This window comes from Pan troglodytes, chromosome 19 (assembly GCF_028858775.2).
Source record: "Pan troglodytes isolate AG18354 chromosome 19, NHGRI_mPanTro3-v2.0_pri, whole genome shotgun sequence".
NCBI classification, from domain to species: Eukaryota; Metazoa; Chordata; class Mammalia; order Primates; family Hominidae; genus Pan; species Pan troglodytes.
Window position 1 is genome coordinate 63,377,581 of NC_072417.2, and position 1,080 is coordinate 63,378,660.

Genomic DNA, 1,080 nt, shown 5'->3' on the forward strand with positions numbered 1-1,080 from the left:
TTTGTTGTGTTTTTCAAAAATTTTGAGCATTTTATCCAAAATTTCTAATTTATTAGCGCAGAGTCATTATAGTATCATAATATCTCAATTGCCTGTAGGATGTGCAGTGGATGGATTCACAGCAAAACTGAGCAGAAGGGTTCTTCTGCCCCTCCTGGTGCTGCTTGTGTGCTTGTTCAGTGAGGACCTGGTACCTCTTTTGTGAAGCAGCAGCTGAGGACACTCTGGCGCTCGCCATGGCCCATGAAAAGCCCGAGGAAGGAGTAAAGATTGAGAGCAATGATTATATTGATTTGAAGGTGGTGGGGCAGGGTGGTTCTGTGGTGCAGTTTAAGATTAAGAGGCATACATCACTCAGTAAACTAATAAAAGCCTATTGTGAACGACAGGGATTGTCAATGAGGCAAATCAGATTCCAATTTGACGGGCAACCACTCAATGAAACAGAGACAGCTGCACAGTTGGAAATGGAGGCTGAAGATACAGTTGATGTGTTCCAACAGCAGATGGGAGGTATCTACTGAGAAGGAAAACTGCTTTTTTTTTTTTTCCTGAGACGGAGTTTTGCTCTTATTGCCCAGGCTAGAGTGCAGTGGCACAATCTTGGCTCACTGCAACCTCTGCCTTCCGGTTTCAAGCAATTCTCCTGCCTCAGCCTCCCAAGTCACTGGGATTACGGGCGCTCGCCACCACGCCCAGCTAATTCTTTTGTATTTTTAGTAGAGATGGGGTTTCACCATGTTGGTCAGGCTGGTCTCGAACTGCTGACCTCGTGATCTACCGGCCTCGGCCTCCCAAAGTGCTGGGATTACAGGCGTGAGCCACCGTGCCCGGCCCGAACCTGCTTCTTTACTGCAGAACTCAATTCTTTAAAGACCAAGATTACAAGATTACATTCTCAATTAGAAAACTGCAATTTGGTTCCACCCAATCCTGACTATTACAGTATAGTTTTCTCTATTCTTTGATTTCCCCCTTCTCAATTTCTTTATTGTACATAAAGTAACTGATATATGTGCACAAGCATACTGCATTTTTTTAAACGAAACAGCCAATGGTATGTTTTGATTGGCATCAAGT

General features: G+C 44.2%; 1 protein-coding gene across 1 annotated transcript; it reads left to right on the forward strand.

The window, feature by feature from the left end:
- Positions 1 to 236: 236 nt before the first annotated feature.
- LOC747045 (small ubiquitin-related modifier 2) lies at positions 237 to 524 on the forward strand. The gene has a single exon (XM_001169427.2). It carries the CDS (start codon positions 237 to 239, stop codon positions 522 to 524), a length of 288 nt encoding a protein of 95 aa, XP_001169427.1.
- Positions 525 to 1,080: the final 556 nt, after the last annotated feature.